Source organism: Myotis myotis, unplaced genomic scaffold (genome assembly GCF_014108235.1).
Source record: "Myotis myotis isolate mMyoMyo1 unplaced genomic scaffold, mMyoMyo1.p scaffold_m19_p_8, whole genome shotgun sequence".
Lineage (NCBI taxonomy): Eukaryota > Metazoa > Chordata > Mammalia > Chiroptera > Vespertilionidae > Myotis > Myotis myotis.
This window is the reverse complement of record NW_023416390.1, coordinates 36,906,149-36,925,116: the sequence shown is the minus strand read 5'-3', so window position 1 is coordinate 36,925,116 and position 18,968 is coordinate 36,906,149. Positions and strand designations below refer to the sequence as shown.

Below are 18,968 nucleotides of genomic sequence, written 5' to 3'. Positions count from 1 at the left end.
CCTAGGCACAGAACCTACACAGAACGTTCTCTAGAGACAGAAGAACTTCGCTGGAGAGAACATGGCAAAGGATCCTGGACAGAAACTGGCCTCAGAACCTAGAGACAGAACCTAGCGAGAGAACATGGCAAAAGATCCTGGACTGAACCTGACTACAGAAATTGGCAAGAGAACCTGACTAGAACCTGGTGGCTGAACCTGGCTGGAGAACCTGGACAGAACCTGGCTGGAGAACCTAGCGAGGGAACATGGCTACAGAACCTGGCTGGAGAACCTGGAAATCCTAGCAAGACAACATGGACACAGACCTAGCTGGAGATCCTAAGCAGAACTTCGCTGGAGATCCAGACCAGATCCTGGCTGGAGATCCTGGCTGGAGATCCTGGCTAGGCTGCTGATCAACTGAACACTGTCTCCGTGCCCTTCCTTCTTCGCCGACTCCATCCACACCTTTGGGGACCCCTGGACCTGCTGGGGTTGGACCCCGGCAGTGCCCATCCTTCCTCATAAATCTATATACACATTTTAAAGTTGTGCTGTGTAATAAGCATCAGCAATTTTCTAAACAAAGTTTTTATTACATCTATTTTTTCCACTATTTTATTTCATATTAGAGGCCCGGTGCATGATATTTGTGCACTGGGGAGGGGGAGAGGAAAGTCCCTTAGCCTGGCTTGCGCCCTCTCACAGTCTGGGACCCCTTGGGGGATGTCTGCCTGCCATGGAGGTGAGAGAGCTGTGAGCCCAGTGGCAGCGGGAGCCTCTCCCGCCTCCGAGGCAGTGCTAAGGAGCAGCGAGCCTGGCTTCTGGCTGAGCAGCGCTCCCCGTTGGGAGCGCACTGACCACCATGGGGCAGCTCCTGCATTGAGCATCTGCCCCCTGGTGGTCAGTGCACATCACAGCGACTGGTCATTCCTCTGTTCTTTCAATTTGCATATTAGCCTTTTATTACACAGGAGGATACTTTCTCCAGTGTGACAGTACTGCCTTCTGTATGTAATTCTCTGAAACATCTTACAACATTTTCCTGAACTAGGGATATTTCTGTTCTCAGCTCTACAAAGCAGCTTAGTCCCACCTGTATCTGAAGGAGGAGCCCCTGCTGAAGAGGACGGCCTTAGCCTTTGGCTTCGGTTGATCAAAGAGTCTAAAGAAGGTGTGATACTCCACACAGATCTTCCAGAAGTTCTTACATTCATCTCTGCTACCCAACAAGAACTCCAGTGTGTCCTGGTAAGGTCCCTAGAAACAAATACAAAGGTTCAAGTAACTAATTCAACTATGAAATTTAGGGAGCATTTCAGATAACAGGCTACTTCGAAGTTAAAAATTAGGAAAATATTTTCCTGAAAATTGTAAAGATTCCTGGTTCCCTTTACATTTAAGAGAAGAAAAACACTATACACACACACACACACACACACACACTCACTGTTTAACTATCAGAACATGTAGCCACCCATAGCCACTGTGAACATCCTGGAGTGTGTCCTTGTCAGATTTCCGAGAGGGATGAGGGCACCTCCTGTGACGGTAGACATGCTTATCTGTTATTACTGAACCATTTTCAGTGGGGCCCTGGGGGATGATGTCCAGACTCACAAACATCACCATGAAGAAACTACTGCATTACCTCTCAGGGTTATTCCTGGAAATGTTATACTGAGCTCACAGAGAATGCAGTTTTAACGTTTTGATATATATTATTAAACTACATTCCAGAAAAACTCTAATACTTTGATTCCTAGTTACTCTTAGGCAAGCATGTCAAACTTGCGGCCCCAGGGCCGCATGCAGCCTGCGACGAATATTTTCGCAGCCCAGCCAATATAAAGGTATGTAAGAAGCGTTTTAATAAAAATTTCGTAACTTAATTTTTACAATATCCTATTATACATAATTATTAATAACAAACTACAACATTTACTAATGACTGATTACTATAATCGTGTTGCATTCACTTCCCTTACATGCAGGCGCACCATTTGTCTCCACTAATACTAGCAGTGAATATTTTAGCAGCCAATTGCCACATCATTAATCTTGTACTGACTTGCTTGGTGTGTGCAACAGGAAATATTTCGCTCTCGGAGAACAAGAAAAATAGGTTTATTTGCATTACGCTTATTAATTTGTGCAGTTATTCAGTGTCTGGTAAGTTAATGTTCAAGAAAAAATATTAATTTTTATTAAAATGTTCTATTATTTTATGTTAAAGATTACTCATTTATTTCAGTCCTTTGTATTCAGCTGTCTCTACTGAAATAAACTTACGTTTCTATGAAAATTGAAGCTTTTGTTTTTTTGCAGCCTACATAAACTTAAACCTTGTTTACTTGGCCTGTGTTAGCCTTTGGGATTGACATGCTTGCTCTTAGGAATCTAAGTGCTTGGGGACGAAAAAGGCAACTTTACCAAGTGCAGCAACAGACATGGTTCTGAACTTTGAATATTATGCTATTCTAATTAATAGTTGCTGTGCTATCTTGAGCCATAATTCTCTTCTTTCTCTGTCTTTTCAGAGTAACTGCTGGAAACATTTTTTTAACTAAGTAACTAAAGAGAAAACAAGCAGTCTTTTGCTTGTGTTTTGTCTGTTTTTGGCATTCCTTGTGTTTCCTTTCAACTAAGGAAGAGAGATCTGAATAATAAACAATTAGGAACCCTCTCACAGACAGCCTGTGGCTTGACCTTGACAAAAGCCCTTGATAATGAAGTGCCTGTGAATTCTCAGGGCAGCCCCTCATCTGGACCAGCCCAGGTCTGAATCCCCACCACCAAAGCTGTGTAAACCCTCCCGGCCTCTTAAGCTTCCACCCAGCAGGTGGCTCAGCTAATCTTTCATCCCTAACTTCCTTTGTACATTGTAAATGTAACAATTTGAACTTATTTGAAGTACTGGATTTTTGCCAACTATCAGATTGATATACACTTTTCCCATTTTCACTCCTTTCTGTAAATTCATAGGCAATTATTACTTTACTGATTAATAATCTCAATAGAAAGGAATATTTATTTTCTGAAAATCAAGCTCCTTCATTTAAAGTTATTAAAAGGGTTGATTTCTGAGCCACAGATATCATGAGAACGTGGGGAATGCCCCTCAGTTAACTCTGGACATTACTCAGATTTGCTGTAGGGCTCCCATCATAGCTCACATTTTGTATTTCAACTCCTGTTACTTTGAGCACAAAAGGCTGTAACATCCAGTATTCTCAGCAGCCCCAGGGCTTGTCAGACAGGCACATTCTCAGGGCCACCCAGCCCTGCAGAACCTACGCCCCCTTCGCCCCCCCCATGTTGCACTTTCACCAGAGAACTACTGGGCAGACTATGGGGAGCCCCGCCAGACCCCAAACCGAACCCTGTCCTTAAATTCCGTGTGCATTACGCCAAAATGACTTACAAAACAACTAATTACTTGCTATTCTAACAGAATACATTCTCTTACAATTTACCAACTGCTCAAAATATAATACTTACATGGACCTCTGGGTGGAGTTTGATAAGGAATCTTTTCCTCTTGAAGCTGAGTTTCCGGACCCGGGACCAGTTGAAGGTGTTGATTTTGGTGGTGCACTGAAACCCAAGAGCAGACACTTAGTAATAAGGACACAGACTCAGGAGCTAGAGAATGTGTAAATGACATCCTTGCCAGATGCACAGCAATGCACATGGTCTTTTACAATCCCATTGGGAATGACTGAATTAAAATGTCAATACTACCGACTAATTTATGTTTTAGAAAAACAACTTGATTTCTTGGGTAAGGCTTTACATAACAAGTTCTTTTTTATTACTGTTAATATTAAGCATTTAAAAAAATATATTTTTATTGATTTCAGAGAGGAAGGGAGAGGGAGAGAGATAGAAATCTGAATGATGGGAGAGAGTCATTGATTGGCTGCCTCCTGCATACCCCCTATTGGGGATCGAGCCCTCAACCCGGGCATGTGTCCTGACTGGGAATAGAACTGTCACCTCCTGGTTCATAGGTCAATGCTCAACCACTGAGCCACACTGCCTGGGCAATATTAAGCATTTTCGAAGCTCACCCCTACAAGAAGGCTTGACAGTCGGGAAAGGGAAAGGGGCAACAGTGGAGGTTGGGCAGGGCTGCTTTTTCACAGCCACGTTTCTCAGAAGGAAAGGGAGGCCAGAGTGGGTCCTGGGTACTGAACTGAAACTAATGACATGAACTCTTGACACTCCGCTCACCTAGTGCATGGACCTGGGTTTCTAACTACTCTCTACTAAGAAGAGCAGGGTTCTATGGTCTTCCAGGGTGAAGCAGGCAAAGCAGAAAACGAACCTAGAATAGTTTGTTGTGTAAGAAAGTGAACAAGTGCTCAAAAAATGATGGGGACATGTCACAAGGACACAGGAACCAGCACTAAGGGCCAAATGAAGGGACAATTTAAAAATCAAAATAACGATAAAAACAGAGGGTCAAATATCAGATTATAACCCAGGTTATTACAATTTGAACTTAATACAATTATAATATAAATCCATAAATCCACAGTAACATAAAGAAACTAAATAAATGTGGAGAAAACCCTTCTAGGAGCACAAAAAAGGGAATTTACAGAGTTGTCATTCAGCAACCATCACAGTAATCCAACTAGGAGGTAGTGAATGAGGCCTCAAAGTATCTTTCCACAAAATATTTATTAATAACAAAGGATGAATAGTAACTTTCAGTAGAGAAGCCTGGGGACACCATCTGACCAAGTGATCAATGTTGATACCACCAGCAATGGGAGAGGTGGGCTATATCACAGACTGTACCAGGTATATCCTTATGTCTGTGATTTCCTGCCCAAGAAGATGAGCCTCGGGCTAATCACTAGCAAGTACTGGACAAGCTCATATTACGGTCATTCTACAGCCTATAATGACCAGCCTATAATCTTCCAAAACCTCAAGGTCAAGAGGAAGTTCGTGACTGAAGAGACTAGACACAGTGGTTCTCAACCTTCTGGCCCTTTAAACACAGTTCCTCATGTTGTGACCCAACCATAAAATTATTTTCATTGCTACTTCATAACTGTAATGCTGCTACTGTTATGAATTGTAATGTAAATATCTGATATGCAGGATGGTCTTAGGCGACCCCTATGAAAGGGTCATTCGACTGCCAAAGGGGTCGCGACCCACAGGTTTAGAACCGCTGGACTAGAGAGACATAATGACTGCACAGTGTTGGATCTTAGATGGGATCTTTTGCAACGAACAAGATTGGGGCAATTGGTGAAATCTGGATGGGTGAGGGTCGGGTTGGATGAAGGAGGTCTTGTATTGCGTTTGTAACTTTTCCGTAAGCTTGAAATTATTTCAACATAAAAAATCTAAATGTATTAATACTTTTCTGGCATTTTCTACTCTTGATCATCATGACCATTTACTCTTTACTGCAAACTTGAGGTGGGGGACAGCAAGATAAAGAATGTTTTCCCTTCAGAGAGACTAAAAAAAATCTCTGCCATAAAAGGGAGGCGGCCCTGATACATGGTACAATGTGGTCTGACTGTGAGAACAAGGGGAGAGGCCAGGCAAGGCCAAACACTGAATGATCCCATTTCTGTGAACTGTCCAGAAGGAAATGCAGACAGAAAGCAGAGTAGAGGTGGTCAGGGCTGTGAGGGGCTGCTGCCAATGACTGCGTGTGGAGTGATTAAATGTTCTGGAATTAGGTAGTGGGGATGGTTGCACAATAATGTGCAATTGTTTACACCAAAAGAACTGAATGTACACTTAAAGTGGTGAATTTTATGGCATGTGAATTATATCACAATAAAAATGATTCCTGATTTATGAGATGTTCTCAAAGCCAAGACATACATGTCTGAGTCCAAATGAGACCGGAAGCTTCCTAGCCCCCCAACTATGGCCCAAACGCTAAATTACTCTAATTTCTACTCAAGATAAAATATTGGAGGATTTTCAAAGATGTTAAAAAAAAAAGAGAGAAAAGAAAAAAGAAAAAATACCCATCACAGCCAACAAAACAACCCAAACACAAAACAGCAACAACAGAGAAGAATTGTTTCCAGCTGCTTGCTTGCCTTTCCAGTTCCCTCTTGCTCGAATTAAAAAGCTGCAGAGGCACTTTCAGTCTGGAAGTTCCTGCCTCAGGTTCTGAGTGTTTTCCCTGATAATGCCACGACTTCCTCTGCCTCTAGGATTCCTGGGTGCTGGACCTGGATTCCTGCTGGAATCTCCTTCACCTCTCCCATCGATCATCCTTTAGCTTTTATTCTGCTTTGTGGAGATTCCCTCAACTTTGTTTTTCCAACTGTCTGGCTCTGCTAATGCTGTCACTTCTGCTCTCACATGTGGAAATCTGCAGGCCACCTGTCCTCCCTGTGCCTGCATCCCACTCCTGTTTCAGAGATATAAGGTTTTCTCTGACTCCTGTGAGGCTTTCTGGAAAATGTAATACAGTAAGTACATTAACAAGGTTCAAATCCCAAAGGTGCTGAAAGTGAGTCCATCGTGAAGTCTGCCTCTAACCCTTCCCCAAAGCCTGCCAGCTGCCACATCTTGCTAGAGGCGACCAGCGCCACCTGCTTATTCTGTGTGGAATAAATAGTGTGTGTGAGTAATTTCCTTTTCCCCACAAGCAACCTGCACACAGTTTTTAGTCTCATCTCCAAGTCTGTCTCCTGAGTCAGGACAGAGAGCTTCCGCATCTTTGTACAGCTGCTCACATTCCAATACTTCACTAATGCAAACAAGGCCAGAACAAAAAATTACAAGATGGGAGTTTTACATGTGTGATAAAGGAGTGATCTGGGTCCTCACGAGCTGACACAATGTGGAGCCTTCTGTTTTGCTGATATGACAGGTGATATGCAGTCATGTCCTGTGAGGACGGTGAAGGGTTGTTTTTTTCTTTCTTCCATCACTGGCACTTCTTCTGTTTCTTCTGAGTTTCTTTGTCCCAACAATTTGGTTCTGGTTCTTCAAGAGAGAGGTCACGTGGGTTATCGTCCCTGTGCCTCCTGCACAGCCCCTAATAGGGATGGAGTCCACACTCGGGCATGTGTCCTGATTAGACTCAACTGGTGACCTCTTGGTGCATGGGATGATGATCAACCCACTGAGCACACTAGCTGGGCAATACCGCATGCGTGTGTGTATATACATATAATTATTTTTTAAAAAAATATTTTTATTTATTTCTGAGAGGAAGGGAGAGGGAGAAATAAAAACAGCAATGATGAGAGCAAATACTTGATCAGCTGCCTCCTGTACACCCCACACTGGGGATCAAGCCCACAACCCAGGTATGTGCCCTGATCGGGAATCGAACAGTGTCCTCCTGGTTCAAAGGAGGCAGTGGTTCACTCAACCACTGAGCCATGCTGGCCAGGCAATACCGCATGTTTATGTGATACTGTTTGTTGTTCCACTGATTGTGTCTGGAATATAATTAATAGTATTTCCACACATGGTTTTGTTATAAATTCTGTATTGCCAGTTAGGGATATAAATATACATTTTTCCTATATAAAATAAATAAATAAAAATTAAGAGGGACTACAAGCCTGGCAACTAAATGCTCTGTCTGGTCTTAGACTAGATCCTGTCCCAGAGGAAATGAAGTTCTGAGCACACCCCTGGCCAGCTGACGAGCCTGGGAAATAAATGGTGTATTAAGATGTGTTTGAGCCCTAACCGGTTTGGCTCAGTGGATAGAGCGCCGGCCTGCGGACTGAAAGGTCCTAGGTTTGATTCCAGCCAAGGGCCTGTACCTTGGTTGCGGGCACATACCCAGTAGGGAGTGTGCAGGAGGCAGCTGATGGATGTTTCTCTCTCATTGATGTTTCTAACTCTCTATCCCTCTCCCTTCCTCTCTGTAAAAAATTAAAAAAAAAAAAAAAGATGTGTTTGAGGCCTCCATGGTAACTGCATTGTGATTATGTAAGGGAAAATTCTAGTAGGAAATACACACTACAGTTCTTAGGGGTAAAGGTCCATGATAAATATCAAATGCTTCAGAAATAATTGTCTGTGTGCAGGTGTGCACGGGAGTGTGTGCACGTTTGTAAGGAGGAAGGAACATGCCTGTAATGGCTGGATCTGGGTAAAGGATACATGGGATCCGAGCTACTCTCATTCTTACAGGTTTTCTGACAGTTTGAAAGTCTTTATAAGAGGAGGCTCTAAAATGTGGGCGCAGGCCACATTTGTGGAGTATCCCAGGGTCAAAACCTGTGGGGTTCCTGCAAGGCTGGTCAGACTTTCTGGAGAGCAGAGTGTCCTTCCTCCAAGACAGCAGCCCGGCCACACTCCAGAGGGGCTGAGATAGGAGGCCTGCAGCCTGATGCACTTACATCGCAGGCTCCCCCACCTATGGGACTTGGTATCTCTACCTCTGAGCTGCACCTGGAGAGAAACAGGCTGCTCTGCCTCGGATCTGAAGCTGTAAGTCTCCTCGCAGACGATGAACGGATGAAACCAAGTTTCCGTTTCCAGCTCCAGGCTTCCCCTGGCTGTCAAGGGGTGCCCTTGTCCACTACTGGACACAGTGGTCTGCTCACAGCTTTCCCTCTGCAGGCCATCGGATTCCAGTCTTTTCCAACCATCTAATCATTTCCCAACTTCCAAAATTTTGCTGTTATACCTCATCTTCTGGATTCCCTTGTTCTCACAGATTTAAACTTAAAAAGAAAAAAAATTCCTTTACTCTCATTCTGTGGGGTTTGAGAGAACAGAAGTAAATTCAATCTAGAAGTCTCTGCTTCCTGCTTTTACAACTTCCTCTGGTTATAAATGGTGAAAAGTGACAACAGCTGGATTTGGATGGACATGCGATTAGAATCTGTGTGTTGTAGGAACGACCAGAGTGAGTAGGTTTGGGACCTGGAACCGCCTACTCAAAGGGGTGTGGCAGCTAAAGTCTCTACCTCGAATTTTATTGTTCCTGTCACATCTAGTGCATAATACAATTAACATTCTAAACTCAAAATTAATTTTTTTTCTTTGGACAAAACACTGAAATTTAATGGCTAGGTAAAGAAAAAGAAAGCAAGCCTGAGCAGGGAGCCTGAACAAACCAGCCACTGCAGGTGATCACAGGCTGAAAGGCCTACAGAGGAAAGAGCTGCCAGTCAGGTTCCAGAAACGAGTGCCAACTGCCACCATGTGCTCTAGGAGTCACTGTGCTCAACCAGAGGTGCACAGCTGTGCAAGGCCCAGTGACCAGAGAGCTGATAGGGGGTCAGAGCCGATGGTGGGCAGGACTGGGGACCCACCCAGTGTTGGACACTCGAAGGCCTGCGTATATAGTTGTCAGACCAATGACACCACAGACCCTAGGGCACATATACTTAACTACAAATAAAACTCAGTAGTCATTTATATAACTATCTAAACACAGATGACACAAAAATGCCATTAGGCCCTACTGTTATCCCATGTGGCACCTCCTGGTATTTTCTAGTGTGTTCTACCTCATTAACCTAAATGATGGCTGCATCCACTCAGAGACCCACACCCGGAGGACCGAATGGAGGCATGGAGACTGCTCCAGGGAAGGGCCAGTCTCAGTGAAAGGTTCTAAGGGGCGAACTTTCCTTCAGCATTAGAAGGAACAGTGGGAACAGTGATTGGATGCCCTGAGGGGCAATGGTCTCTGTGACAGTGAGGAAAAAGGCCAGAAGACAATTTCTCTACTGGGTGAGAAGCAAGATCAGATGACATGCAAAGCTCTCCTCCAAGTCCAAGACCTTACTCATCAGAGCAAAGATTTATCAATGTATGTAAACCCTCCTCCCCATCACATTGAGAAGTTCCCACCCCCTACCTGGAACACGAGGACCCCCATGTGGGACACAGCCAGGTTAATCTTGGCTCCCTCCCTGTCGGAAGCCTTGTGAAACCTGATGCCATACATTTCCAACTTCCGGGCAACCTCGAGCACCTGGAAATCTGACTCGGCTGGCGTCTGGCCCCTGTGATAAAAGACAGCAGGATCACAGCACTAAAAACAACCAGGTTCTGAGAGAGCCTAGCACTTCACAGAAGTGATCAGGTCAGCAGAGTAAAACAAATCAGCACAGGAGGCTTTGTGTCACGGTCATCTTCACCTCACCCACAGTGACTGCCCTGGCTCTGCCTTCTCCTGCCCATCCCTACTGCCCCAGTATGTTCCCTCCAGGCGTCCTTCACTACAGTCTAGAAAACTTGCCAGGGGCCAGTGTGGAGAACCCAGCATCTCAGCACTGGGCCGAGCTCACTGCAGGGCCGGCTCTACCTGCAATGGATAAGAAAGCCCACACCAGCCACCCAGCACTCCTGTCCTCACTCCTTCCTGGCCCTGATGTCTCTTCCAGCCTTTTCTAAATGCTGTGTCCCCAGAGAGCCATGGTCAGCTGTGGCTTTAGTCAGAGCTTTAATGCAGGCTCCCTGGTGCACTAGTCACGACCCACCGTAGTGACAGCAGTCCAGTGGCCGATTCTCACTGACTTACATGTGCTTCCGATGGAATTCTAGGATCTTCTCTAGACAACACTCCTGATGGGGCAGGTACTTGTTGACTTTGAGGTGCTCCCGATCCAGGGTTTCATCATAATCTCCTATTTCCGCTGAGATGAGATAATAACAGTAAGCAATTTTAATTTTTAAATAAAGAAAATATAAACTCACCCAGCCAGGGTGGCTCAGAGGTTGAGCATTGACCCATGAACCAGGAGGAGGTCCTGGTTCAGTTCCAGGTCAGGGCATATGCCTGGATTGTGGGTTCGAGCCCCAGTAGGGGGCATGCTGTGGCAGCTGATCGATGATTGACTCTCATCATTCATGTTTCTATTTCTCTCTCCCTCTCCCTTCCTGTCTGAAATCAATAAAAAACATTAAAAAAAGAGAAAAATATAAACTCATATTATTTTACTACAGACAGGATAATTTTTTTCTACTTTTAGTTTATGCATTTGGGTGTACAATACCTTCTCTGACCCATACTAAAAGTAGAAAATATTATCCTAAATATGTAGTATGGGGGGAGCAGGGGCAGGCTGGAGGGGGTAAATGGAAAAAAAAGGGATTATCTGTAATACTTTCAACAATAAATAATTTTTTAAAAAAGAGTAATATAAATATGCCGAAACCGGTCTGGCTCAGTGGATAGAGCGTCGGCCTGCGGACTGAAGGGTCCTGGGTTCGATTCCGGTCAAGGGCATGTACCTGGGTTGCGGGCATATCCCCAGTGGGAGATGTGCAGGAGGCAGCTGATCGATGTTTCTCTCTCATCAATGTTTCTAACTCTCTATCTCTCTCCCTTCCTCTCTGTAAAAAATCAATAAAATATATTTTTAAAAAAAGAGTAATATAAATAAACAAGAGTTTGTATCTGTATTCCAAATATTTTATGCTATGAAGGCAAATATAAAGACAGGTGAAGAGAATTTCTTCTGTGTTTTGAAGAACTAAGACACAGGTGAATGACTCCAGGGAGGCAAATGCTGGGCTTGCAAGCTTGATGTGTTTGTTAAGTTTTACACCACACTTTATACCAAAGTTGTTTCAAGACTACTGTGACCAGGATAAGGTATTTTACTTGTTTCAAGATAATGTATTTTAAATCATTTTTTCCTTCAGGACCTCTCAAATTCTTTAGGAACAATGTTTCTTTCTAATTTCATGTATTTCCAGGCTACAAATATTTTAAAAATAGTAAAGCCCAATAATTTTAAGCAATATACCTCTTGTTTTGTCTTGAGACCATTTCAAATCCACAGTAAAGTTTCATGCATAGAATCACACTTTAGAACAGATTTTCTATAAACCAGACGTTCTTGCTCACAACCACAGCACAGCACCCACATCAGGATGGGACCATGACCTGCTGTGACACTGAGCCTCAGCCCCTATTCATATTTTACCAGCTACCCAACTGTGTCTTTTACAGCTAAAAGCCCAGTTCAGAATCATGCACTGAATGTGGCTGTCAAATCGCTTTAGTGACCTTCAATCTCGGCAGCACACTTCTAAGGTGAAAACTATAGTTGGACAAGTTATTACGATATCTCTAAGCTGTACACAGAGCCCTCCAGCATGTGGCCAAATGAGTTTGCACTGAAAAGCCATCTGTCTGCCTGAGAAGACTTCAGGCCAAATAAAAAACTAAGTCACTTTGAAAACGTATGTTAGTGAGAACCAACAAGTACTATCCTGCAGGAGAAAAACCATAGATAAAAATTCGCTATTTGGACCTGGCTGGGTGGCTCAGTTGGTTGGAGTATTGTCCCATACATAGAAAGGTTGCGGGTTCGATTCCCGGTAAGGGCACGACCCCGGGTCCGGATGCATACGTGAGGCACTGATGTTTCTGTCTCACAGCGATGTTTCTCTCTCTCCCTTCTTCTCACTCTAAAAATCAATAAAAACATATCCTCAGGTGAGGATTAAGAAACAATGCTATTTGAAGGTGTGCCAGGGAAAGAACCAAGTAAATTATAAACAAACCCACATATATATTACTAAAGTTTCTGAAACTTTCTACAGCATGCTTCTTGCTTTCAGAAGCACTAGTTTACACCACAAAGATGTGCCTCCACCTCTAGTCCAGAAGCAACGTGGGTATTTCCTTCCTTCTGTCCCACCAGCTGGGGGCTTGGAAAAGCTCTGGCAAAGACCATACTTGCTTGCCAGAACCTCTTCTTACATTTCTCCTAGTTTGTTTTTTAAGTAACTACAGTTCTTCACATACTGCTGAACTTTCTCTTGTGTGAGATATTGAGGAAATATTTTCTTTTTCCTTCAGGGTTTAATGCCTAACCCATCACCAGGGGAGCTGTGACATTCACCCCAAGGAGACCTCTTTCTGGGGGTGCCACGTCAGGGTTACTGCCTGGCTTTTAGACTGAAGAGGTTTTTGGTAAAATGTGTGAAGGCACAAATGAGGGACAATCTGAAAGAATGTGTGTGGGACCGACTTTGGCCTTGAGCCTTTGTTTCTTAGCTGGGGGCTGTTTGCCTTAAGGAATTCCACTTTGTAGAAGTTAGTCTTCAGTTTATTACAAAATGTGAAAACTGAAAGGCCCGTTCTCGTTCAGGAGCCCTACGACACCTGCTGTCTGCCATACTGGCAGATACTGACACTGCAGAAGGTGGGACGTGAGGAGGGCCGCTGTGGTGTCTGTGCAGGTCAGGCGCTCTTCCAACAGGTCTCTCTTAAGTTGCAAGGCAAACAAGTATCTACAAGGGAATTCAAAACATCAGAGAGATCAGCTCCAAGGGTTCTAGAACACACTCCCCATGTCTCCATCACAGGAGAACACAGCCACTGATGCCATCAAAGCAAAGTTATAAGTAACCCTTCATACCCCACAGCACTGAACACCTTCAAATTTCTCTTACTTCTGTTACACACCAACTGTACCCATGATTTTGTGTGAAAAAGGAGAATATCCAATTAAGATACAGCTTAAAACGTGGCTATGAAACTTGTAAGCAGATTGATATTTCTTGGCTAGAATTTGAAGAACAGGGACTCCTAATACCACTGGTGAGAATGTAACCAGAAAAAGTGATTTGGAAATATTTATTTATTCCATCAATTAGAGGCCCAGTGCACATCATTTGTGCACTGCAGGGGGGTGGGGGTGGGGGGGGAGAGCGTCCCTCAGCCTGGCCTGTGCCCTCTAGCAGTCCGGGAGCCCTCGAGGGATGTCCAACTGATGGCTTAGGCCCGCTCCCCCTCGGGCCTAAGCTGTCAGACATCCTTAGCGTTGCGGCAGAGGTGGGAGAGGCTCCTGCCACCACTGCTGCGCTTGCCAGAGGGAGCACACTGACCACCAGGGGGCAGCTCCTGCATTGAGCGTCTGCCCCCTGGTGGTCAGTGCACGTCATAGCGACTGGTCATGCCTCCTTTTGGTCGATTTGCATATTACCCTTTTATTATATAGGATAACTACTGAGCACAGATTGTATTCCAGATTTCCTGGATCTGGAAATATGACGGTGAACAAGACGAACACTCTCTCCTCCCATCGGAATTCACATTTTAGTGTGATATCTTAAAATGTACTGCATTCACTTAAAATTTACATGTGCGTACTCCCTGGGGAGACCAGGGGTGGGGGGAGGGGGAGGAGGGTATAGGGGGGATAAATGGTGATGGAAGGAGTTTTGACTGGGGGGTGATGAACACACAATACAGTGTATAGATGATCAGTTGTGGAATCATGTACCTCAAACCTGTATGATTTCATTAACTTGTGTCACCCCAATATATTCAATAAAAAGGAAAAAAAATGTGCATACCCCTTAACCCGGCAATTCCAACAGAAATATTTCCAGAGTTCACAAAGATATGTGGAGAAGGATGTTTATTTATAACATTATAAGAGAGAAAAATTGGAAATAACCTAAATATGAATTAATATATAAGAATGGTTAAATAAATTAGATAGCAGCCATATATATACTAATAGGGAAAGATGTCCATGCAGGCTATGGATGTGCAGGTAACAATATCCCCCTCTGAGTTTCATATGCACAGACTGCCTCTGCCCTAGGTGGGCTGTGCACTGCTGGGAATTCACCTGGAACATGTGGGGTCAGAGCTCCTGGGCAGAATGTGGTGCAAGGAGTGAGGGGCTACTTTTACTTTATAGAGCTTCATTTCAACATTTTTCTTCTCTTATCCCAAGTGAGTACTGTTTTTATATGAATAAACCAAGGACCATCTGCATAAACATGGCTTGGGCCCAGGATGCTGAATTAGGTAACACTTTATGTTATTCATCATTTTCAAGGTCTAAATATATTTAGAAGCTATTACCTTAAAAGAGATTTTTTTAGTGTCAGGTATTTAATATGCCATTGAGATACATTCTGTACCATAAAAACTCTTTGTCATCCTTGGGGTCATTTCCTCACCTATATAGCGAGAGGTAAACAAATGGGATCTCGGACATTGCCTCACACTGACAGTCTACTTTTCTGATGGTAAATTACCTGTGAAAACTGCAGAGAGAGGTTCCTAAGACATCTAGGTCAAGTCCATGTTTTGTCCGAGGGTTAAACAGTTGTCCTATTCAGCTCACACCTGACCTTGGCTGTGAGTTGTTTTAGGTTGTTGCTTTATTCTCATTATAAAATTGGTACATAAAACATAAGGGAAAAATCTTCTATAATCCTATTGCCCAGATGAAACAACTTTTAATATTTTCTTTCAATTATTTCTGCAAAGAATTGAACATGAATTCAAGAGCTGCAGAAAAGAAGTCACCAGAAGTGTCTGCCCTACCTATTCATGAGGTCTCGCATACTAGGTACTTCTCCTAATTAAGTGTATTTTGTTGTTAAAGAAGTACTAGTAAATACATGGGCAAAATTTCTAAGAACTTTATGCACATGCAGAAATTTATGCCCATTCAGAGAATACCTGTTCAACCATATCCTAATACCCTATTTTTTAATTCTCAAATTTGTATCATAAACCTTTCTTCTAATTCCCATTCACATTGTGTTTGTGCAAGGATTAACTGTCAGAATGCTTCTTTTCACTACTACATACAGATTACAGTTTTTATGTGTATACTGGATTACAGTCTTTATGTGTATTCATTCATTCTTTGAATAAATATGCCCTGAACATCTGGTGAGCCAGGCGCTGTGGGAAACACAAGTGAATTCAAGGCCCTGCTGATAGTGGCCTCAGTTCAGAACAGGCTCTTTACCGTGTGTATTCCTCCTGCAACTGACCCGGATCGGGTGGAAAAAATTTTACTGCTAGGCGAAGCATTGCGTTCTTTGGCCCTATAAAAAGAAAAAATTTAAATGTCACATATAAGGCCATCTCTCTGTATTGTAGTTATCTTTCCATGTATTATGATATAGTTAAGCTAGTACTTTCAAATGGACTATTAAAGCAAATCTTTCCAAATGAGATAATAAGAAATTTCCTATGCATGAAATTATGAGTCCTAAGTACCAGTAAAGAAAAATTTTAAAACTCTTGTGTTAAATGGAGATTACTCAAGGAAACTTGAAGAAATGCAGGAAATTGCACATTAAAATTTTTAAATATATTTTTATGTTAAAAAGTTAAGGTATTTACATAATTAAGTAGTAATAATAAAAAATTATTTTTGAATTCCTTATATACATTACTGAAAGAAAAATGTTGTCATCACTCACTATACTCAATTGGAACAACCTGATTATTGTTTAAAAAAACATAATATATTAGCTCATCTAAGTATCTCAGCTTTATTGAAATGTTATATCATAACCATGTAATTTTTACCAAAAAAAAAGAGGAACTGTTTGTTAAAATGTTATGGCAACCAAAATGGCCTTAGCTTATCAGTGAATAAAGAAGTTACTCCTCATGTCCTTCCTTCTTCAGTTTAGTACTAAGGAAGTTCCAGGTGAATTCATCCTATACAAATACATAAGAACTAAGAAGCATTACTACATGCCTTACATTTAAAAAAATTAATTAAGAGACTAACAAAAATAATCATGTTTACAATTACAATTATGTTTATAGTTACGGAATGGTATTAACTATTTTATTAAAATGCCAATTAAAGAAAGAACCTCAGTGTCATTTCATACCTTAAAGAGAAACTGCATACCTATTTTTGCATATTGCTTCCAAATGCGAGGCAAGTAACCTAGAACCAGCGTGAAAGCATTGGCCCCTTTTCCCCCTCCCCACTTATTAAACGGCACTGTGACCTCCAGGTCCATTTGCTGCGGGAGCACCCCTCCCCTCATGGCTGTCCAGAATGGTGACAGGGAACAACTCATCATGCCTCAGATTTGAACAGTCAAGAACAAAAACAAAGCACTTTGAGTGAACAGAAGTTAAAAAAAAAAGGACTTACTTCGTACTTGCCTACTGATGGGTTTCATAGGTTCAAGCCAAATCTAAAGAGGATTTAAGAAGAGAGCAAATCCATGAAAATAACTTCTCTATTTAGTAAGTATGCTACAAACAAGAAAATAACTATAGTCATACTCAAAGGCTCTCGGTGACCCGTGGATGTGGGGAGGGTCCTATAACATACCCAGGGCTATTTCCAAATGAATGAGGAGCACCTACCCAGTAGGAGGGGACGTTTTGAAACTCCAACCCGAAGTAGTCACATTCTATCAGATTCAAACGCCTCCACACTTGTGTCAATAAGACCTGGCCGTCACATTTAGGCTGTGGTGAGACAGGTGAGAAAAAGCATGTAGAGGATTATATGACTTTAACAACAAAGACTTTAAACACTGTGTAGCATAAGGCTACTTCCTGCACACGAACTTTATTACAGTTAATTTCTTATTTCACATTTCTTCTAGGAGGGCTTCAGAACAGTCACAAAGTAGCCCTAGCCAGTTTGGTTCAGTGGACAGAGTACTGGCCTGAAGGATCTTGGGTTCAATTGGGATCCAGGGCACATGCCTGGGTTGCAAGTTGGATCCCTGGTCCTGGGGTCCTGGTCGGGGCGCATGTAGGAGGCAACCAACTGATGTGTCTCTCTCACATGGATGTTTCTCTCTCTGTGTCTGTCTCTCCCTCTCTAAAAAATCAATGGAAAAAAATAACCTCAGGTGGAGATTAACAAAAAAATAAAAAGTAAAATAAACTAAGAACTGTCACAAAGCAAATAAAATGAGTCTTGGGCTCTTTGTGCTCAGAAACTGACACCATTTAAATAAAGCTAAAAAATTCCTTCAATTTTACATTCTCAGTGTCTTTAGTCATATTTCTTTGTAAACTTAGGGCTACAGAAACCATTTTTAGTCTCAGTAAACATTTTATCAAATTTTGATATTTACTAAAAAGGCGGATCTCAGAGTCCATGTTTGCATAAAACCCCAGTGAATAAGTTACTTGGCGGCACTTCACGCTTATGAGAAGAGAATGGGCCATTCTCAAATGAGGTGGGGCAATCAGCTCTAAATTCCAGTGGACTAAAGACTAGAACAAAACCAAGGGGGATATTTCTATAATCTTGGGGTAAATAAAGTCTTCCTAAGATCAGCACAAAGGAAAGAATGACAAATTTGATTTGCTCAGTGAATGGAAAGACACTGAGCAAAGTTACATTCTAGAACCAAACTGAAAAAACCAACCATTATCTCATACTGCTTTTATGAATCGAGTGAGAAAATACAAAGGGCACTCCAGCCCTCTAATAACTAATGAAGTAAAACAGCAGGAACACAGCCATATCCACGCACACTGCTGTGACCACAGTTCACATGACCTTCTGGGCTCATTTGAAAACACCTCAAAATTTAAAGTGTATAAAATACCTTTGCCTCAGCAATTCTACTTGTAGAATTACTCCTAGAGATAGATATTCTTTTGTTTTGTTTTGTTAATCTTCACCCAAGGATAGTTTTTCCATTGATTTTTAGAGAGTGAAAGGGATGGGGAGAGACAGAGAGAAAAATTGATATGAGAGACACACATTGATTGGTTGCCTCCTGCACGGGCCCCGACCAGGCCTGGGGATTGAGCCTGCAAACGAGGTACTTGCCCTTGACCGGAATCGAACCTGTGACTCTTCAGTCCATGGCCAATGCTCTAACCACTGAGCAACCAGCCAGGGCTCTCCTACAGATATTCTCACACAAATATACAGAGCTAAATATCAGGACAAACTCAGTAATGAACTGGTAAACTAAACAATGGTGCAATCATAATTGAAAATTGTGCAACCCTTAAAAAGAACACAGAACACTGCATATACCATCACGGAATAAAGCCAGGGCTACAGTTTAGTCAAGAAAAAATGTTTCCATGTCTATACAGTGTAGAAAATATGATTCCATTTCCCAGAACCCACACACCCTGTTTACATACAATAGAAACAAGTCCGGAAGGCTGGACCTGGCATCTTTACAGGTAGCCACAGTGAAAGGACTGAATGGAGATGGGGAATGGTCAGGGCTTTTACTTTTACCTTATTTATGAACTTCTGTAATGTCTGCATTATTTTTCAATA

At 42.5% G+C, this 18,968-nt stretch overlaps 1 protein-coding gene across 8 annotated transcripts in view; it reads right to left on the bottom strand.

The window, feature by feature from the left end:
• Window positions 1-18,968, bottom strand: part of FARP2 (FERM, ARH/RhoGEF and pleckstrin domain protein 2) — a 101,321-nt gene that overhangs the window by 34,823 nt on the left and 47,530 nt on the right. For 5 of the 8 annotated variants that reach the window (XM_036320477.1, XM_036320479.1, XM_036320482.1 and 2 more), the window contains exons 4-11: window positions 17,069-17,173; window positions 16,851-16,893; window positions 15,696-15,774; window positions 13,079-13,206; window positions 10,481-10,595; window positions 9,815-9,962; window positions 3,484-3,579; window positions 1,079-1,242 (exon numbers count right to left, since the gene is read on the bottom strand). In XM_036320477.1, the coding sequence (XP_036176370.1) occupies window positions 1,079-1,242; window positions 3,484-3,579; window positions 9,815-9,962; window positions 10,481-10,595; window positions 13,079-13,206; window positions 15,696-15,774; window positions 16,851-16,893; window positions 17,069-17,173 (878 nt within the window). The remainder of the gene's footprint in view (window positions 1-1,078; window positions 1,243-3,483; window positions 3,580-9,814; window positions 9,963-10,480; window positions 10,596-13,078; window positions 13,207-15,695; window positions 15,775-16,850; window positions 16,894-17,068; window positions 17,174-18,968) is intronic. The other 3 variants (XM_036320478.1, XM_036320480.1, XM_036320481.1) reach the window with 1 other exon arrangement.